Source organism: Phyllosticta citriasiana (assembly GCF_038021145.1).
Source record: "Phyllosticta citriasiana strain CBS 120426 chromosome Unknown IWZ02scaffold_11, whole genome shotgun sequence".
Lineage (NCBI taxonomy): Eukaryota > Fungi > Ascomycota > Dothideomycetes > Botryosphaeriales > Phyllostictaceae > Phyllosticta > Phyllosticta citriasiana.
In genome coordinates, this window is record NW_027117288.1 from 1,162,761 (window position 1) to 1,179,776 (window position 17,016).

The window sequence follows — 17,016 nt, forward strand, 5'->3', positions numbered from 1 at the left end:
TATAGTATCTACTTATATCTATAAGGTTCTAGAGGAAGATTATTATAATAGAGCGCGGCTTACGTTATAATTTACGTAGCTAAGGTAAGGGTAATAGCTAAGGTAAGTAAGAGGTAGAAGCTTTAGTATAAGAGATTAACTAGATAGATTATTAGCTTATTATTAAGTCGCTTTACTAGATACTTAGGTTCGTCTTTAGCTAAGCGTTTAACGCTAATAATAGGTAGGAATATACTATCTATATTTAGTAAGAGATATAGTTTAGGCGTTATATTTAATATAAGTAGCTAATCTTAGCGCGTTAGCGCGTCTATATTAAGCGTATAAGGAGGGATCTTATTAGTAATACATAGTTCTCCTACGTTATTAGTAAGATTTAGCCTCTATATTACGGGATCTATAAGAGTTAATAGGAGATTTAATAAGTCTAAAATGCTTTATAGTACGGCTAGGACGTCTTAAATAGGAAAGATCGTATTATATTAAAAGTTATTCTAGTTAGTAGGCCCCTAATCTTCCTAAAATAGCTTATTTAATAGGAGCTTTTAAGGGTTATAATAGGGCTCCTACTAGTTATAAACTTTCTCTTTTATATTAAAGCGTCCTAAGGCTAAAAGCAGCTTATAGAACTAGTCTAGTAGGTAAGGATTAAGTATATTTAGTGCGTTAATAGCCTATTAGTCCTCTAGCTAGCCTAGGTAATATTATTAGTATTCGTTAAAGAGGACGTTTCTAGTCCTTACTACCTTATTTAATAATAGGATCTAGATTCACGTAATTATTATTAAATCCTAGCTAACTAAGTATCTAACGTTAGCGCGTAACTCTAGCTTATAAGTCTTATCTAGTTAGTCCTTCCCTATCCTATAGATATACGCCTTATAGCTAAATAGCCTAATATAAGTAAGATTTAGCTTACGGCTAGTAGTAAGCTTAAATAGGGTTTTCTACTTTAGTTACTATGTTAGGGAGTAATTAACTAGATATACTACTATAGTATAAACTTCTAGCTAAAGGTTCTCTAGTAGATTAGCGTGTAAACGTAGGGAATATACTACCTAAATAATTACCCCCCTAGCTCTCTTAGCTAGATCTTATACTAAAGTATATAGTGCTATTAGCTTAATCTTAGTCTTATTATTAAGAACTATTAAGTAGAACTCTAGGCTAGCTTTTAGCTTATTATCTATCCTTAAGATGTAGATATCTTATCTAAGGGCATAGATAAACGCTATAAGCTTATTCTATATCTTTAGCTAGGTCTTAGTATTATTAGTAGGATATAAGCTTATAAAGTATACTCCGGTCTCTAAGTCGTAAGCGTAGAATAAGTATAGGTCTCTATTATATATAGGCGTAAAGTATATAACGTCTACTACTATCTCTCCCTATAGGGTAGGGAGATAGGCTATAGTATACCTATTATTTATTATAGAGCTCTTAGATCTCGCGTATATATTATACTTATTTATATATAGGACGTCTTTAGATAGTATTATAATAGCTACTCCCTCTATATTATGCTCTAGGTATTTAATTTACTTATAGCTAATATAGCTAAGGAGGGCATACTAGGCTAGAGATAGAAGAGACCTTATTAGGTTTATACTATAGTAGGTAATAGCTAGGGTAAATAGCGCGGTATTACTAGATTAAGTTTACTATTATTACTAGAGAGTTATAGTTTAAAGATCTTAAATAATAGAGGCGTAAGCTTATTACTTCTATGCTTTAAGGACCTAGTCTACTAAGAGAGGATTCCCTTATTTATTAGCTAGCTAGTTAAGTATCTAAGGTGTTTACTAGGCTAGAGTATTAATTAGGAAGTATAGGATACGTCCTTATAGCTAAGAGAGTTAAAATAATAGGTCTCTATTATAGAGTATTACGTTATTCTATAAACGCTAAATGAAGCCGGCCTTCTTAAGGCGTCCTTTAGATATAATATTAACGTAAAAGCCTAGGATATACGCTATATTATAGAGGTTTAAGTTATATAGGAGGCCTTTAGTATCCTTTATATAGAGTTTAACTCTCCTATACGTAACTACTCTAATTATCCTATTTCTAATGTTAATATCATTATTTAATAGAAGTCTAGTTAGTTTAAAGCTTACGCGGGAGTAGTAATTAATAATATAAAGATCTAAGCCTATATCTAGGATCTATCCTTTATTAAGAGCCGTTTAAACTAAGTAGTTCTACGGGTTTTAATTAGAGATAGTAACGTACACGTTCCCTTTATACGGTTTTATAGATTCGTCGTTATCTAGTAGTTTAAGGACCTTAGTATCATTAAACTACTTAGGAATGGCTCTCTAGTAAGGCTTAGCCTTAAGTTAGTCTATATAGTATAATAGTTAAGCCTTCTCCTCCTTTAAGTAGTTATTAAGTAGCTTACGTTTAGCTAGGTTAATAATGTTATAGGCTATACGTATAGGGTACTACTTATTATCTATCTTCCTAGTTAAGTCTCCGTAGGGACGGCCTTTAGACGATATAGTAGAACCTTTTATTATTATCTAGTCCTTATCTACTTAGCTTAAAACATCTTAAAGAACCGTAGTATTACTACTATAGCTACTTATACTAAAGTCTTATCTATATACTAAAAAGGTATTAATAGCGGTAGAAAGATTAAGGTAAGCTAAAAGGAGCTTCTTTATCTAGAGAGTAGACGTAGCCTACTTATTAGACTTATAGATAGCTTATATAAAGTACTCTACTATCCTACCTACTTTAGGAAGCTTTAAATCCTCTATATATTATTAGAGATACTCCTATTTACTTACCTAATTTATAGGGTCTTATATCCTTAATCCCTTCTAAAGCTATCTTAACTCCTTTAAGAGTATCTTTTCCCTATAGTTACTTATTAGTATAAACCTATCCTTTAGAGCGCTTATCCTTTCCTTAATTATAGGTTTTCTATAAGCTAAGCATTTAGTAGTTAGGGAGTAGGTATCTATAATCTTATTAAGGGTAAGGTACTTCTTAGTTATAAAGTCCTTATATAGTAGGAGGAGTAGTACTTATTATTTATAGGTTTTAAGGTCCTTTTTATTAGTAAGGACTAGTCCTTTAAGGAGAGGCTCTTAAGGCTCTATTTTAGGGAAGAGAGTAATAAGACTAGTATATTTAAGTAGATTATATTAATTAAGGAGGGAGATAGTCTAGTTAAGCTATCTATCCTAGTCTTTAGCTATATTAAGAATAATAGTAGTATTAGTAGCTATAGCGATTTTACTAAGGTATAATACCTAGAAAGTTCTTAAAACTACCTAATCTAGAAAGGTATAAGTCTTTATAGGGTAGGGTGCCCTAATATTAAAAACTCTATATTTCCTATAGGATTATCCTAATTAGGTATAGTACTAAGCTTTAATATATAGCTAGGGGGGGCCTACTTAAGTTATATAGCTCTAATTAGTTAACTAGGTATGTATTAGTAATTCTAGGCTTATAATAATTATGGATAAGTAGGTACGTCCGTATACGTAATTAGTTATATAATAAGGGGAAGATATTATCTTATCTCTATAACTATCTACTTATATAACTACTTTATATAATTAGAATTAGGTAATTATAAATATATCTTATTAGTTTAGTACTAATATTACTACTACTACGCCTTAAGAGATATTAAAGATATCGTATTAAGCACGTGTAGTAGAGTCGTCTTAGCGCGATTTGTTGTCGTTCCCCGCACACATGCACGCCATGCCAAGATGGACAAGCGAACCAATCCAAGCCTTCAATCGCCGCCTAAGCAGCGCCGTGGGTCAAAGCAAGTACAGTAGTTAGGCCAGGCGAACATGGATTAGAGATGAAGGAAATGCTGAGACGCCGTCTGAAGCATCAGTCGCTAAACTTGAAGTAGCATCTTCTGGAACACTGCCAAGGAAGCGTGGCGGTCGCGCTGCTGCTGCAACTATCGCACTGTACGGCGGACGGCATCGACGGCGGGTGTGGGCGATGCAGTGTTGAAGAAGAGGACAGCAACGGTCTTGCAGCAGCGTGGATTGGCGATGGAATTGAATTGGTGGTGGTTTGATGCTGACGTCTGGTTGTAAGGACTGGGCTGCACGGGCCGGGCTGGGCTGGGCTCCCGACGCAATCAATCCCGACCTAACCGAACCAATGGAAACGTCTAGCGCCGCCCGTTTCCTCCCTCATTTCTGCTGCGCCCCCAGACTCTCCATCTTCCTCTCCCACCGCTGTCACCACAACATCACCTACCACCGTCCACCTACCTACTACATCCTCGCAACATCGACTCCCGCCCGACGACCAAAGCACAAGTCACCCGACGACCGTCACCGCTACCTGCACCCATTCGCCACCGCTCTGACTCGCGTCACTCCACTCGACACTCTCGTCTCCCTTCCCTCCTGAACCGCACCCCCCGCAGCAACCGTGGCACAACCAGTCAACAATGGCGAAAAATTCCAGTACATCTAGTAGTAGTAATAGTAGTAACCGCGGCCCCGCCATGAAGGCCAGTTGCTACTCGGTCGATGCCTCTTCCATGGCCCTGCAGGGCTTCCATTACTCCACTACCGGGGCCGGCGGGGCCGAGTGGCGTTCCTGAGGTCAGCTCGGTACGTTCCATCACAACGACTTGCTTTTGGTGTTGAGGTTCTGACGGGTTCGCAGGGAATGCCATCGCCTCCACAAAGTCCCCCCCTCGCCGCCTACCGTGAGCTGAGCACAACCGCCAAGAAGCTCGGCTCGGCGCGCAGAGGGGGGGCTGCATGCACCATTGCGGAAGAGTGTGAGAGACTCTTCTGCGAGACACTGCGGACCATTTTCCTTGGTGAGGGGAACGTGGGCTGCCAGGACTCGCTTGCAACGGGCATGTGTAACAACGACACCGACGACGAAGACATCACCATCATCGACGACGACTACATCAACTACCACCACAACCACGGCAACTCTAAAAGGATTGGAACCTCCTGCAACAACACCAGCAACAGCATCGGCCTGCCGTCGCCGCCCGACGCCCCCGACGTCAAGGGCCTCAACAGCGCCAATTTCTGCTGCGGTGGCAGCGCCATCGAGCAGTGGATTGAGGTGTGGGACTATGTCGGCGGCGCGCGCTTCCGCGGCTTCGTGGCCGACAACGGCGAAGAGAAGAACATGTTTGTCTTCTTCGACGCTGCGGCCGCCGTGCGCGACCTCAAGCCAGGCCTCATGGCGCTGATTGAGCTGTGCAGCCTGCCCGAATTTGACTGCGCGCGCCTCAACGTCTGCCTGGACCGCGCCGCGCCGGCCGACGACATGAAGGGCCTCATGAAGGATCTCGGCTGGATTGGCTTCGAGCCCGTCACGCTGGCTGAGTGGACCGACAAGCCGCCCATTGTCAGCGACGCGTGGTTGTTCCTTGGAATGGAGGCCTAGTGGGAGCAATGGGAGTTGGACAACTTGTTGACATTTTGCATTTCTTGTTCCCTGTGACCATTCACTCTTTTTCCATTGTTGCGTTCGCATGCTTCGCACCGAGCGAATGAGCGTATTCCCCTGTGCGTCAGGTTGGCGGCATCTTGATGGGCTTTTCTTTACAAAGCAACTGCCTCTTTTCTGTCGTTGGGGAGTGTGATCCTTTATGAATTCGCGCTGGCTCGAGCCTCTGTCTTTCTATCTGCATTTTATCGCGTTGACTTGAATTGACCTACGTATTCCATCGTCCTCAACAAATCGATCCTCGATTAGTCCTTTTGTCAAGCCCGCCGTGATTGGAGCATGCACATGGCAGTCACGCCGTGCTACGGCGGATAGCTCGCCGCCGCGGGCACCTATGGCTTGGACCGGTCAGAGTCAGGTGTTGTGTTGTGAGATGATGAAGAATCCCCAACCTCCTCGATTGCAGCTATGCAGCGGTATCCACATCCCACGGCGTGTGGGGTGGGGCGACGGCGTCGGGCGTTAGTCTGCCCACGAGATCCAAGACATGATTTCTTGTCGTCGTGCCACGGCGCGAGTAGCGCGAGGGTCATGTGGAGGGGAGGCGCGCGGGTGACTATCCAGCCAGTGACGAAGCTGGAAAGGTTGCGGTCTAGGGTACATAAAAGGGAGTGTGTGGTCCGATGGCCTGTCCCTGATTCAAATCCCCAAAATGAACAGCTGCTACATTTTTTCTCGCACGTTTGAGCGGCCGTCGTGGAGCGGCGAGGCGTTTGGTGTTGGCGAGCAGCATGCTGTGGGATCTGGATGGCCGGGTTCGGGGGTTGGCCGGGCGGTCAAAGCTTCAGCTCCGACGGCTACCTCCAGACATCATCATGGCTGCCGACGACATCACGACAACAACCTTTCACATTCAACACCACAACAACAATTCGCCACCTTGCCATCATCAAACGGCACCTCGTCCTCCTCCGCCACTGTTCTACCTCACCACCGCAACCATCTTCCCGCCTCTTCCGCGACCGCCACACCTCCGTCCCCACCATCACCATCTCGTCCACAGCAGCCCAGCATGGCAGAAAAGGACCTTCAAACCATCACCACGCAGCTGCAAACGGCGCTGCAGCGCGACCCCTCCTCCGCCGGGCCTATCCTCTCACGGGCCAAGCAGCTGCTCCTGCAAGCCAACGCGCTGATGCCCTCATCGACGACGGCGCCCGATGCACTCGCCGCCGCACGCGGCATCCACGAACTCGGCGCCCTCATCTCCATCAAGCAGCAAGACCCGGACAGCTTTGTGCGCTACTACCACCTCGTGTCGCCCTTCTACGCCGTGCCGCCGCACGTGCTGTCGCCGGCGGGCTCGCAGCGCAGCAAGATTACGGGACTCTATTTGCTGCTGCTGCTGAGCCAGGGCGACTACGCCGGCTTCCACACCGTGCTCGAGGGCTTGGAGGTCGAGGGCGAGATGCAGGGGCGCAGCCTCGATGACGACCCCTTCGTGCAGTATCCGGTGCGTTTGGAGCAGGCGCTGATGGAGGGCGCGTATGATCGCGTTTGGGGCGAGACCAAGGGCGAGCGCGTGCCGAGTGAGGAGTTTAGCGTCTTTTCGCAGGTTTGTTTACCTCCCTCTCCCCCTGCCTACTACATAAGCTCCCATCTCACACCCCAACCAACCAACTAGGTCCTCATCGCAACAATCCGCTCCGAAATCGCGTCGTGCAGCGAAAAGGCGTACCCTTCGATCCCCATCACCGACGCCAAATCGCTCCTCTTTCTCGAGAGCGAGGGCGCCGTCGTCGAGTTTGCGAAGCAGCGCGGCTGGGCTTGCAACGGCCGCGACGGCCGCATCTACTTTCCGCAGACGGAGCTGGCCGATAGCGTCGCCGAGCGCGATGTCGTGCAGATGAGCGGCACGGTTATTGAAAATACGCTGGGCTATGCGCGCGAGTTGGAGACGATTGTGTAGGCGGGCTGGCTGGCTGGATGCTTTTGGTGAAGGGAGGGGACAGGTGCGGAGGGAAAGCGTACAGGATGGGTGAAGGCGTGTATCATGCGAGCAACGAAACGAAGTTTGCGTTGTTGCGGCGAAGTGATGCGCCGTCTGTCCATCCATCCATCCTCCATCCATGCATTGAGCAGAAAAAGCAAGACAGATGCACAGCATGTAGACATGTCCGTGGTTGCGTTGTCAGCGCTTCAACTGTCGAGGTGACAGAGGACTGCGACAGGGGAAGCAAAAGGAGAGAAGGCGTGGATGGGAGCAGCACATAGAGCCACAAAACATCAAGTTTAACTACCTACTTTAATGGAACAAACCATGTGAAGGGAAAAAAAAAAAAAAAAAAATCCAGCTTCACGCTTTGCATTGCTTTGCGCCAGCCAAATGTAGTTGCAATTGACTGATTCGATGTGCTTACTATTTTAGTACATACATATCCTATCTTCTTCTCTTCTTCTCTGCTAAGCTACTTACCTATCTACCTATCTTATCTGATCCATTTACCTCCCTCTCCCTCCTTCTCCTACTACTACTACTACTACTACTACTACTACTACTGCTACTAATCTCTCACCTATATGTACAACCACTGCTTATTCTATGTCTCTTTCTTTTTCTTTGAGTAGAGCTTTCTGTCTGTGGGTTCTTCTCTTCTGTCTTCTGTCCTCTTTCTTCTTCTTTCGTCTGCAAGTTTGTAAGTTTGTCTGGTCTTTTGTCTTTGTGTCATACTGGGGTGTCTGTTCACCTGTCCTATGTCTTGGTAAGATGGGTGTTGGCCAGCTCGTTGTGGGAAGGCGAGAGAGGAGAGAAGTGCGGTGGTGTGTGTGTGTGTGTGTGTGTGTGTGTGTGTGTGTGTAGAGAGGCGATCGAGTGAGTAAAGGGTGCTGTTTGGCGTTTTTGATGGGACTGACTGCTGGATTTCTAGATTTGAATTGGTTTGGATTGGTTTTATGGTTGATTCAATCGATGGGTGTGGGCCCTGCTGTCTCTCTCCTATGAAGCTTCAGCTTGTTTGACGACATGACTTTTCCACAACCACCACCACCACCACCACCACCAGCACGTCTGCCTCATTTTTCCCATCCATTCATACCCTCGCGTCTCTTCTTTTCTTCTCCCGATTACAAACAAACCCGCCTTTCCTCCCCTATGGCACAACAACGATCCCCATACTCGCCGCCTGCGCCACAACGCACTTGGCCAAATTCTCCAAACCCACACCAGACAACCGACTTTCCTGCGCCTTGACCCTCGCAATCTCATACACGTGCTTCAAGCTGACCTTGCCCACCGTGCCCGTCCCGCTGTTGCCCCGCACGCCCTCGGCCGCCTTGACGTTCGCGCTGCCCTGAGCCCCTTCGACGTTGTTCTTCGGCCCCGGCACGTTGCCTGCCCCGCGCGGCTTGTTGCGGATCGGCGACACGCCCGCGGCGGCCAGCAGGAGGGACGCCGTCGGCGGCGTGCGCAGTTCGAAGTGGAAGGAGCGGTCTGGGCGGACGGTTATGCGGGCGGGGATGGGGGTGCCGGGCGTGTAGTGTGCGGTGCGTGCGTTGAATTCCTGAGGGCTAAGGTTAGTTGTTTGGACGATTGGCGAGGAGGACAAGAAAAGGGAGAGAGAAGAGTGGGGTGGTGGAGGAGCGAGGAACCGTACTTTGCAGAAATCCATGCTCTTGACACCCTTGGATCCAAGTGCCGGACCGACGGGCGGCGACGGCGACGCCATGCCCGCGCCTACAATCAGCTTGACGATTTGGTCCTTGGGCAGCGCTTTTTTGGCCATCTTTGCTGTTCTTGCGGGCTAGTAGGAGAGCGCGGAGGGTCGGCGTTGGTGTCGTGGTGCGCTGGGATTGGCTGGCGTAATTTGATGCGCTGCTGATGCTGCTGCAGTGGCGATTGATACTCCTGTTGCTCTAACGCTCGAGTCTCGCGCGAAATTGAATGGCGTCCGTTTTGTTGCTGCTCTGCTCAATGCTCTGCGAGCGTAGCGGTCGCGTGTGCGGGTGTGGATTGCGTCGTCAGAATCCCGTCAATCGGCTCGATAGCGACGTAGAGAAGCTTTTGGGAGTGGAGGATCGTGTCGGCCGCGTGAGTGACGGGCTGGTTGGTCAGAAAGTTGGTGTAGCAAAATGTCGTCGTTGGTCTGGGATCGGAGCACGCGCGCCGCTCGGTGTTCCGCTGCGTTTGTGGTGCGTGCAGCGAGTTGGATGACGGGGCGGGGCGGGGCGCAGCGGAGACTTCGCGGTCATGAGAGCGCCTTCCGCTTCCTGCCTGTCGTCTTTCTTCATCTTCCTTCGTTTCTGCTCGTTCAAGATCGCCAGTTGCTCTCAGTAGCCTCTGTACTCACCAGCAGGTGACAGGAGCGGCGCGGAGTCAGACTCCCAGATAATGTCGAATGCTCGCGGCAGCGGGCCACTGTGTGCCATGTCCTTCAGGCTGTTGACACTCGACCTGGAACGTTGAACTTTCCTTGCCTTGGACTCATCTTCTCCTTTCCTGCTTGGCTGCTTGTCCGACCGATGATTGTGGCTGGAAGTTGACTACGCTACCAACTCGCCGGGCGAGAGTTTAAACGGACAGCCTGCGAGCATGTGTAACTCTCTTCCAGTTGACAAGAAACAGTGATGTGCAGCACCTTCTCAAAGCCACTGACTGATATTGCAAGGTTCTAAGTCTTCTCCATCGGGTGCTCGTTGATACCAGCTGATTCCACGTCCGTGCGTTTGCTGAAGCAGGGCCTGGAAATGGGTCGCTCAAGTTGTTTGAATCATCGCTATTTCTTTTCCATACCTTAGATCTATGTCTTGTTCCTCATCCAAGTTGGTTACTTTTTGTTGTTTTCTGTAGCCAGCACGCTTCATTTCACAATCTCAAATGGAAACACTCTCGTCGCGCTGCTCCCAAGGATAAGACCCCTCAAAATCTGACACTTGTGGGACTGATCCTGGTCGAGAAACAAGGACCAGGTCGAATCTCATTTGATTTATGAAGCTGAAAGGACTGATAAGGCTTGTAGGTCGCCTTCATGCGCATGCGTTGGTGGAGCAAAAAACAAAAAAAAAAAAAAAAAAAAAGGCAAAACCAGCAGTCTGACCAATCGAACATCTGAAATCCAGCCATGTACGCCGTCAAGCCCAGGTTCGCTTTCAAATGCATCACATGAAAAGATGATGCAGTGCCACCACCACCAGAGCCCATTGCGTGGTCGTCTACAAGGAAGGACAAGAATCGAAGGCCTGTGTCATTGGAGATTCCTCCTCGATGGTCCGACGGTGTATACTAAAGACGACTTTGAGCAGCACCTTCGTCTCCATCACGGCATCAAAAGACCTGTCTTCAAAACGCGGGGAAAGACGGACGAGTGGCTTGACGATGGCCGACAGCCCAGGAATAGCGGATATTGACTGTGTCATCGGTCGGGTCCATTTGAAGGAGATCGCTACTTTCGCGACCCAATATTGGCACCGGCAGGCTTTCTGGATCTGCAGACAGAGTTCATGTGTTGACAGGAGGTGGCAATTCTCTGACCAATGCAACTAAAATTTCCGGCGGGAGACTCCTGTTGTCCCAAAAGAGTTGACAGAGCCACAGTCCGGGCTGAAACAAGGCATTTGATGTGCCGAGTCGATTTTGATGGCACGAATGCATTCCCTCGCGGAGATATGAGGCCAAGACGCATCCTCGAAGTAGAATTCGCAGATCCAGAGCCCTCCTAGGGTCAAGTCTGTTTTGCTTGGAGCAGAACCCGCAAAATCTCGTCACCCTGATACTTCTCAAGCGCCATCTCTCTCCAGCGTGACCAATCGAAACTGCCATAGATGCCTAGCGCAGCCAAAAGACCTCGGAAGATACCAAGGAAGCCGTCCCAGTCTCTCGCGAGATCGAAACTGCAACAAAAAGCAAATTGGTGCTGCAGTTTTCCCTTGCGTACACACTGCGCAAGAATCGGACTATCCCTTTCATCCAACATCTGCGCAAAGACAAGCTAATCTTCACCAAGATCATCGCTGCCGCCGAGAACTCTCCAACAGGCATCAGCACCATGGGAGAATTGAACGCAATTGCCTTGGGCATGACATGTGCCCATTCCCAGTCGATGACGCCGGTGATTTTGAAGTCGTCGTCAGTGAAGATGTGGTCACCTTTGTCATCAACGTGCTCGAGGAAGAATTTGTCGTCGCCGTTATCTTCCGGCAGCACTTTTGGGACGAGATCCAAGAGAAAACGGTGAATCAGATAGGCGTCGACGGGCTAGAATGCGTACAACTCCCCTCGTGCTATCAGGTCCAGGACCTGCCGCAAGAACGCTTCGTAGTAATCTGTTAGACGGCTGAATGGACCCAAGGCTTGCAGGCCGGTTTTGTCGAAGTCAGTGTAGACTTCTCGAGCAAACTCGCCAACGCGCGATGTTCCAGGCTGGTCGAGCGAGCCAATGGAGTCGAAAGGGTATTTTCTGAGCTCTATGGCATGGCCCGCAAGCTGGTTCATGATTTTGCGCTTCTGCGCTGGAGTTGCATCGTGCCAGCACAGCGATTTGCCGGGCATCTTTTCATGAATCATGTAGCTGAGTCCGACGACACTGTTGTCGCCTTGAAGCGCAATGTCGAAAAACTTTGGTGCCGGAACAGAAGTTTGCTCAAGGAAACGAAGCGTCGCGAACTCGCTCTGAAGGATCTTGTCTCGCAGCTAGGGAGGCGGAGACGTGGCGTTGAAACGTCTGATGCGCGCGAGCCAAACGACGCCGTCTTCGAAGTGGATTTCGATGTGGTAATTCATGCCGCCCATGAAAACGGTGTCTGTCTCTGGGGTATGCGGCACAGGTGGTTTTGTGCAAGGCATTCCATCTCGCAATGACGTTGCTCGTTCTGCAAGAGCTTTCGTGTCGATCTTTGCGAGAATCTCCCTCACTTTGTCATTCAAGGCTTTGTCGTACGCCCAGTCGTATGCTTCTACGTCCTGCTTAAAATCAGTGATTGCACAAGCCAGTTTCAAGTCGAATTTCATCACGAACCTCCCACTTTGGACAGCTGTGGAAATTCGGTTGCAAGTTTAATGCGCAGATGTGACGATTGCAAAGTGTGCAGTCTCCTTGCTCACGCACTGCAGGGCCATCACAGCCGTCGAAATCGCAGCTCCAAATGGGCATGATGGTTGTGGAAACAGAAAGAACGGAGGCGAATGCGAAGTTGCTCTCCTTGAAGATATTCCAGGACTTCGATGTACAGCAAACCAAATTCAGCGAGAAATCACCATTATTTGTGCACTCAAAGACGCTCAAAGGTAACGGCCAAAATTCGAGCTGATAGGTCTGCATATAAGCATTGGAGGCCAGTACCAAAACTGCAGTGAGCTGGGCGCTTTCGTCAACTGGCGCCGCATGCCAGTTGTTACCGATGAGTCGCCGACCGTTGTGGGCCTCGCTGAAAGCTCCGGTAAAGCGACTCTCAACGATTCATCTAAGTGCATCAGGCTGTTCCAATAATTTGCAGAGAAGTCATCGTCCAAGCGCTTACCACAATTACCTCCCATTGCTCCTTGGCGAACACTGACCGCGGTCGAATCAGATCCAAGGACGGCGGTTTGTCCACTCCCGTCGACCAGCGTCGATGTTGCACAACGTTCGTAATTTGCCAATCTGCGGGGCTGAGGGGCGTTTTCTAGCCTTTCAAAAGTCGATGTAGGAGAGGATAAAGTCCACAAGGCTGAGGCGTCAGCCAGGCTGATTTCTTCATGGCTGAAGGATGCACGAGGATCGTCTTGCCCTGAATTCAACAAGACATGACTGGCTCGACCCAAAATCTCCATTCGACATTTTCCACATGCCAAGAGAGGGCAATAGCGCGTTAAACGCTGGAGGCTTTGGACACGTAAGTTTAAATGTGACCGTATAATCTCGAGCCTTGCCAGAACGAGAACATGCTCGAATCGCCAGAAAGTTGGCACCGCGGCTGCTACCAGCTGCCAGTCAACTGACAGAATTCTCGAGCCAAAGGCGGGCCGGTCTGGTCCTCCTGCCGGTCGACCTCCACGCATTGATTGCTGATGATCATGCTGGGCAGGTCGACTCGTAGCGGCTAAGCGACTTGATCAACGATTGTTTCGACGGTTGCGGTAGCTGGTGCGTGGCGGCTTCTCGGTACTGCAGCACGCGTGATTGAACCCCGTTTAATTGTCCTTGAAATAGCTGTTGAGATTCGATCAGACAAGACTCAAACCGAATCAAACACGATTCAGACATCCAGCCCAACAACTTCGAGGACTTCGTCTCCGTCCAAGAAGGGAAAATGATCCAAATTCCATAGTTATAGCGACATGGTCCGACAGGGTCGAAGTGACATTCGGGAAGCGGTGACAAGGCGACTGATTGTGACGGTTCCCGGCTGAATAGTGTGGTAGACAGTCAATACTGAACCGGACCAGCTGGGAAATTTGAAAATGCTTCGATCTGACTTTCAGCCTTACTGAATGTTCGCGCTTCGCTTAGTTGTCAGCTTAGTCGATTCCCAGGCATCGATGGCTGAGGCATGCGTTGGCTGTGACAATTGCACTGACAAGGCTGTGTTGGCGATTGGACTTCTTCAACATCGTGACAAACCCAGGCTGGCGCCTCTACAGATTTTGGAAAGGAGAGTGATGTCGACGGCTGGGAGGCGTTCTGTGGTTGAGACGGGTATTAAAGCGAGCATACCCAGCGTTCACTGCCGCGTCCATTTTATTAGAAGCAAGACACCCAGCTGTTCCGGCCTATGGAATTCACCTGAACTCTTTCTCCTTCCAAGAAACTCCTCAGGGACAAAATGCCACCTCTACCCTCCCACCGGTCCAAGTCGGAGTCGCATTACTGCAAGCCACGTAATTCGTCCCTCTCCTTGGCTCCTTTGAATCATTTGTTGATGTTCAGACAGGAAAGGATCAGACAGACTCTGTCCCCAGTGGGTCATCGACGTCGACTGCGTCTCGGTCCACAAAGGGCTCCAAATGAGAGTGATCCGAGTCCAATCGTTGCGCCGACCTGGTCTAAGCAATTTCAGGAGATGGTGGCAAGAAGGCAGTGAAAGACGACTGGGAGCATTGGTTCCCGACCGAGTGCAGAACAGAGTCTTTCCCGAGGTACCGGCTGGCAATGCAATGCTTCGAATTTACTGAGGAGTGTCCAAAGTCGACATGTTGCAACGCGCTGATGACGGATCCTCAGATCAAACTCTTTCCCAAAGAACCCAGCCCGTCTTTGATAATCTTGCACACACGAGAATGAAACTTCCCAGAATCATGGTACTTCCAGCAAATGCTTGCGCGTAGAGATAACTGCCGCCTTTGCTTTCGATGAGGGCGCCTCCAATCGGACTGCCTGTCAATGACGCCACTCCGACGACTGTCAGGCCCATCCCAATCCGCACTCCAGCCTTCTTCATGTCGCTGTTGAGACTTGCAAGAGCTGCTTGCAACAAGGACTGTGTGCCGCCTCCAAAGAAGCCATAAAAAGCGACAAGAATCCACATCCCCGAGGGCGTAGTCGTGGCAATCCAGGAAAAGAGGCATATTCCGGCGGACAGAATGACAAAGATGAGGCTGTTGACCGGACCAAACCAGCGATCGGAAAGCACTGCAGGAACGAGACGTCCAGGCACACCGATGCCGTTCACAAGCAAAATGAGGTCGAAAGAGGCATTGTCCGAGAATTCAACCATGTCTCGAGCGTACGCGCGAACCTGCTTTTGTCAGTATATCGATTCTCATCACTTGAGGAAACCCACATAGTAGTATGCGATCCAGATGCCCCAAAATGCGAAAAACATGCTCACACAATACAAAAGATAGGGCATTTCCTTGAACGCAGCCCACTCAATCAAAGGACCAACCTGGCGTGGCGGAAGTCGAGTGCGAGCAAGAGACAGAATGATTGTCGCGTTGAACAGAATGACAAACCCCATGACCCTCATTGTCCAAGGGAATCCGATTCGATGGAGTAGCGTCTGCGCAATCGCCGGAAATACCATGCCACCAGTACCTCCGCCGCATGCGACAGAAGAAATGGCCACGGCGCGTTTGCGCGAAAAGTACGTCGCAGTATTCGCAATTGCTGGACAGAAAACCATTCCCATACCGATCCCTTGGCAGATTCCTTGCGCCAGGATCAGTTGCCAGTACTGGGAGCAAAGACTCGTCATGAAAGCACCAAGTACCTGCAGCAGCAGACCAATCGCCAGGACGGTACGGAAATATCCGGCGTCCAGAGCGCGACCGGAGAGCGTCCCGAGGAAGTAGCAGAGAAAGACTTGAAGCGAGCCGATCCAGGAAATGTTTGAGGGCGGAAGATTCAACGCGCTGGCATAATAGGCCTGGAAGATGCCGAAACTGTTGATGCAGCCAAAGGAGTTGAAGACGCAGAGGTGCCCTGCAAGCACCTGCAGCCAGGCTCTTTTGCCGCCATCGGGGGGTTCTCCAGGCTCAAGGTTTTGCGCTTGTCGCTCGCTGGAACCGTCCAGCGCATTCGAGCTTAACGTTCCTTCTCGATTTTTGGTTGGGCCATGCTCTTTGTCGCCTCCATGGGACATTCTCTCGTCCTCCAAAAATTCCTGCGTGCAACCGTCTTTTGTCACGTGGATTCAAGAGCCGCGCAGAACTGGACCGAATGACGGCCTGAGGACTCGATCTCTTCCAGTGACTCAGAAACAAATAAATTGCAGGTGTAGAAATGCGGAGGCTGTCGTAGCGATGAAGACGGGAAAAAGGGAATCGTGACGCCGAAAGTTGTCCGGTCGCTTGACACGCACCCAACACGCACTGCTCCAAAAACACCAAGTGCCAGTGGTCTCGTGGGCTCGAATCCGAGACAATTGATTTGTTCGCGGAGGGAATCTCAGCGAAGGAGACGACAAGTTCAAAGCCTGAGGATTCTTTCGCCGCCGCTCTGCGCCCGCGCCACCGCCCGATGTCGTGATCAGCTGGGGAATGGAGGCCGCGTCAAACCGCGTCGACGCTGTCGTTGTTGCGGCGTCTCGCTCAGCCGTAGAGGGAAGGTCGACAGCCAATTTGCATGGCATCCTGGAGCTACGAAGAGTGTTTATTGAGCAATTCCCAGGTTGATTTGATGGAAACGGTCGCGAATTTGGCCATTCCAGCGACGCGCGAGGAATTTGCACTGTCGGCAAATGAATGCTCACGCAGTATCGCCAAGCAGAAAGAACCCTCAGAATCGTATCGAGATGCAAGCTGAGGCACGGTTTGATGGTGAGAGCGTAATTCAACGGACAGCGATGATGCTGGGTGGTGCGTCGCCATGTCGTCCTCCAGCTCGTTGCTGACTTATCGCTCCACTCAAACGGTTTGCCGTTTAACCGAGTGATGCTGAAGAACCAAGTCACCATCACGCCCTCGCTCCATCACTTCAAATTTTCCATGCCCATATTTCCTGTGTGGCTTTTCTCTCCCAAGAATCCAACTCAATATAGCATTGACGAAACTACGGGAAGAATTTCAGCAAGCTGCATCCAACATGAGAGTGCGTGATCTTGGAAAAGCCCGCCCGGGTAGCTGCATGGTGTACTCTGGCACTGCAAAATCTGCATCACGCAAAGCAAAGAGTCAAATTTTCGAGAGCAGGCGAG

At 49.3% G+C, this 17,016-nt stretch overlaps 7 protein-coding genes across 7 annotated transcripts; 3 read left to right on the forward strand and 4 right to left on the reverse strand.

Annotated features, from left to right (window-relative positions):
* Positions 1-4,432: 4,432 nt before the first annotated feature.
* IWZ02DRAFT_382005 (ornithine decarboxylase antizyme-domain-containing protein) lies at positions 4,433-5,406 on the forward strand (the record flags this gene model as incomplete). The annotated part of the gene is given in 3 exon segments (XM_066765203.1): positions 4,433-4,581; positions 4,601-4,604; positions 4,660-5,406. Coding segments are annotated over 3 exon segments (900 nt in total), but the record flags the coding sequence as incomplete, so codon positions are not given.
* Positions 5,407-6,092: 686 nt separating this feature from the next.
* On the forward strand, positions 6,093-7,793 carry IWZ02DRAFT_458770 (SAC3/GANP/Nin1/mts3/eIF-3 p25 family-domain-containing protein). Its single transcript, XM_066768039.1, has 2 exons — positions 6,093-7,024; positions 7,094-7,793. The coding sequence occupies exons 1-2, from the start codon at positions 6,122-6,124 to the stop codon at positions 7,376-7,378; spliced, it is 1,188 nt and encodes a 395-aa protein (XP_066620542.1). The 5' UTR covers positions 6,093-6,121; the 3' UTR covers positions 7,379-7,793.
* A 765-nt stretch (positions 7,794-8,558) lies between these two features.
* IWZ02DRAFT_382485 (mitochondrial 54S ribosomal protein uL11m) lies at positions 8,559-9,191 on the reverse strand (the record flags this gene model as incomplete). Its single annotated transcript, XM_066765226.1, has 2 exons — positions 8,559-8,969; positions 9,063-9,191. 2 exons carry the CDS (start codon positions 9,189-9,191, stop codon positions 8,559-8,561), a joined length of 540 nt encoding a protein of 179 aa, XP_066620543.1.
* Positions 9,192-10,754: 1,563 nt separating this feature from the next.
* Positions 10,755-12,554, reverse strand: IWZ02DRAFT_506767 (uncharacterized protein; the record flags this gene model as incomplete). Its single annotated transcript, XM_066770405.1, has 7 exons — positions 10,755-11,393; positions 11,450-11,659; positions 11,702-11,987; positions 12,021-12,087; positions 12,124-12,311; positions 12,342-12,364; positions 12,420-12,554. 7 exons carry the CDS (start codon positions 12,552-12,554, stop codon positions 11,127-11,129), a joined length of 1,176 nt encoding a protein of 391 aa, XP_066620544.1. The 3' UTR covers positions 10,755-11,126.
* Positions 12,555-13,657: 1,103 nt separating this feature from the next.
* IWZ02DRAFT_54047 (uncharacterized protein) lies at positions 13,658-14,597 on the forward strand. Its single transcript, XM_066770861.1, has 2 exons — positions 13,658-14,260; positions 14,314-14,597. The coding sequence occupies exons 1-2, from the start codon at positions 13,874-13,876 to the stop codon at positions 14,461-14,463; spliced, it is 537 nt and encodes a 178-aa protein (XP_066620545.1). The 5' UTR covers positions 13,658-13,873; the 3' UTR covers positions 14,464-14,597.
* Positions 14,598-14,604: 7 nt separating this feature from the next.
* On the reverse strand, positions 14,605-15,963 carry IWZ02DRAFT_471182 (major facilitator superfamily domain-containing protein; the record flags this gene model as incomplete). The annotated part of the gene is made up of 3 exons (XM_066768848.1): positions 14,605-15,117; positions 15,163-15,848; positions 15,888-15,963. The coding sequence occupies 3 exons, from the start codon at positions 15,961-15,963 to the stop codon at positions 14,605-14,607; spliced, it is 1,275 nt and encodes a 424-aa protein (XP_066620546.1).
* IWZ02DRAFT_54077 (uncharacterized protein) lies at positions 15,823-16,905 on the reverse strand. Its single transcript, XM_066770862.1, has one exon. The coding sequence runs from the start codon at positions 16,774-16,776 to the stop codon at positions 16,075-16,077; it is 702 nt and encodes a 233-aa protein (XP_066620547.1). The 5' UTR covers positions 16,777-16,905; the 3' UTR covers positions 15,823-16,074.
* Between the last annotated feature and the right edge of the window lie 111 nt (positions 16,906-17,016).